Source organism: Glycine max, chromosome 20 (genome assembly GCF_000004515.6).
Source record: "Glycine max cultivar Williams 82 chromosome 20, Glycine_max_v4.0, whole genome shotgun sequence".
In the NCBI taxonomy this organism is placed as follows: domain Eukaryota; kingdom Viridiplantae; phylum Streptophyta; class Magnoliopsida; order Fabales; family Fabaceae; genus Glycine; species Glycine max.
In genome coordinates, this window is record NC_038256.2 from 42954882 (window position 1) to 42957841 (window position 2960).

The 2960-nt window shown below is 31.6% G+C and overlaps 1 protein-coding gene across 1 annotated transcript; it reads left to right on the forward strand.

The window, feature by feature from the left end:
* Nucleotides 1–201: 201 nt before the first annotated feature.
* Nucleotides 202–1324, forward strand: LB4 (leghemoglobin C2). The gene is made up of 4 exons (NM_001248319.3): nt 202–357; nt 477–585; nt 776–880; nt 1078–1324. The coding sequence occupies exons 1-4, from the start codon at nt 260–262 to the stop codon at nt 1201–1203; spliced, it is 438 nt and encodes a 145-aa protein (NP_001235248.2). The 5' UTR covers nt 202–259; the 3' UTR covers nt 1204–1324.
* Nucleotides 1325–2960: the final 1636 nt, after the last annotated feature.

Consider the following 2960-nt stretch of genomic DNA (forward strand, 5'->3'; position numbering starts at 1 on the left):
ATTATGTTTACATGAAAATTGACAATTTATTTTTAAAATTCAGAGTAATACTTAAATTACTTATTTACTTTAAGATTTTGAAAAGATCATTTGGCTCTTCATCATGCCGATTGACACCCTCCACAAGCCAAGAGAAACTTAAGTTGTAATTTTTCTAACTCCAAGCCTTCTATATAAACACGTATTGGATGTGAAGTTGTTGCATAACTTGCATTGAACAATAGAAATAACAACAAAGAAAATAAGTGAAAAAAGAAATATGGGTGCTTTCACTGAGAAGCAAGAGGCTTTGGTGAGTAGCTCATTCGAAGCATTCAAGGCAAACATTCCTCAATACAGCGTTGTGTTCTACACTTCGTAAGTTTTCTCTTAAAGCATGTATCTTTCATTCTCTGTTTTTCCTTTCGACATTTTTTGTGTTTGAAAAGAGATAGTGTCAATGTGAGTGGGTATTTTTTTTTATTAAAAATTAACAGGATACTGGAGAAAGCACCCGCAGCAAAGGACTTGTTCTCGTTTCTATCTAATGGAGTAGATCCTAGTAATCCTAAGCTCACGGGCCATGCTGAAAAGCTTTTTGGATTGGTAAGTATCATCCAACTAAAATTATAGCTATTTTATGTGATTAATTTTAAGATTAAACATGTATTTAACACTCTTAAACATGTATTTAACACTCTTAAGATTAAACATGTATTTAACTAAAACATGTATTTGCTGATTATTTTTTTTTTATAATTATCTTGTCACATATTATATATTTTTTGAATTGTAGGTGCGTGACTCAGCTGGTCAACTTAAAGCAAATGGAACAGTAGTGGCTGATGCCGCACTTGGTTCTATCCATGCCCAAAAAGCAATCACTGATCCTCAGTTCGTGGTATGATAAATAATAAAATGTTACAATAAATGCACATATACTTAAATTTTACATGGTGCAGTGTTATGATCATCATTTTTGTTTAGTAATGAATTTACTTAAAATCTTAAATTATGTACTTTTTGAAAGTTTTATATGGAATTTTAATTATAGGGAAAAATGTAAGAGCTAATCCATTAGTGATGTTTTGTCTGTAGGTGGTTAAAGAAGCACTGCTGAAAACAATAAAGGAGGCAGTTGGGGACAAATGGAGTGATGAATTGAGCAGTGCTTGGGAAGTAGCCTATGATGAATTGGCAGCAGCTATTAAGAAGGCATTTTAGGATCTACTATTGCCGTCAAGTGTAATAAATAAATTTTGTTTCACTAAAACTTGTTATTAAACAAGTCCCCGATATATAAATGTTGGTTAAAATAAGTAAATTATACGGTATTGATAAACAATCTTAAGTTTTATATATAGTTCCATATACTAAAGTTTGTGAATCATAATCGATGCTTTATATAAATAAGTTCATAAGAATTTATATGTTTTAAAATTATTTTACCCCTATAAATTCAAATAAACTTAACTAAATGGGATAGATGTTTTCCTACGAAAAAAATGAAAATAAGTAACAGTAAAATGCGTTAGAAATAGTTATTGTGGTAGATAAATTCAAATACATTGAAAATATTTTTATCAATTAGATTAATATGCCAATGTTTCTGATTTTATTACTTTAAAGAATAGCAGGGGTAAGAGGGGGATTAGCACTCAAAAACTGACATGAGGCCAGAATGTTACCATGGTAGCGCAATCGATCAACTATTAACATATACAGTAAATCTAAAAGATTAAGGGTTCGTTTCGTAGAATTAAAAAAAATAATTCAAGTTTTGAATTAAAATATGATTTAAAATGTTAATTCTATATTTTTTTTCTTTTTCACTTTCTTTCTCTACAAATGAGAAATTAGAAGCTCAATTCCATTGCACGGTATACTCAAACCATAATTACAATTTATCACGCGTAAATAGCAGAACGTACGGGTTGCTGAGAGACTAACAAAGATATTCAAGGTCCAATTTGTTATACATTTCCGCCACTGATGAAAGAACATTACTATGCAAATTCCTTATAGAAGAAAACATTTACCCTTCTCAATTCTCATTTGCAGCAAAATCACACTCTTTAAGCTAATTGATTGATTAAACTGGTGTAGAATTATAAATAAATCAATAAAATGAGATCATTTTGAACAAAGTGAAGTTGATTTCTCACTTCACAAAGTTCGCCAATACTGATGGTAACTTTTAGGTGTGAAATAAGATGGGCTGAATAAAGTTTTGAATAAATTGGTTTCATGAGCCTATTTGAAAAATGGTTTGTTTTGTGTGAGCGTTTTATTTAGGAGAATGACGAAACACATATTTCGCCAAGAGAAATAATGAAATAGGTGCATATTTCGTCAATAGGAACAACGAAATAGGTGTATGTTAGGTCAGGTGCAGTGTGCAGAGTGGATTTTGTCATCCTTATTGGCGAAATAGGTGGTGCTGTTGCTTTGTCAATTTATCTAATAGTGAGTTGAAAATAATTTATCTAATAATGAGTCAGAAATAATTTATCTAATAATGAGTCAAAACCGCCAAAAAATCCACAAAGCAGCACCACTTATTTCGCCAATGAGGATGGCAAAATCCACTCTGCATGCTGCACTTATTTCGCCAATGTGGATGGCGAAATCCACTCTGCACACTGCACCCCTACGCGCTGCATACTGCTGCACCTGACCTGACCTACACCTATTTCGCTATTCCGGTTGGCGAAATATGCACCTATTTCACTGTTCCTCTTGGCGAAATATGTGTTTCGCCATTCCTTTCAGCAAAACGCTCACACAAAACAGACCACATTAGCAAAATGTTTCAAAACAGATTGGGAATTAGTTTCTAAAAGAAACCCCCCGAAGTCAATTTGCTATAAAATTTAAACTTATTTAAATAATTGAGTGCAACTGTAAACTTAAATGTATTTTTTTTTGTTTAAACATATAAGTACACAAATAATGAATCCAAATATAATAAATTCACTAAT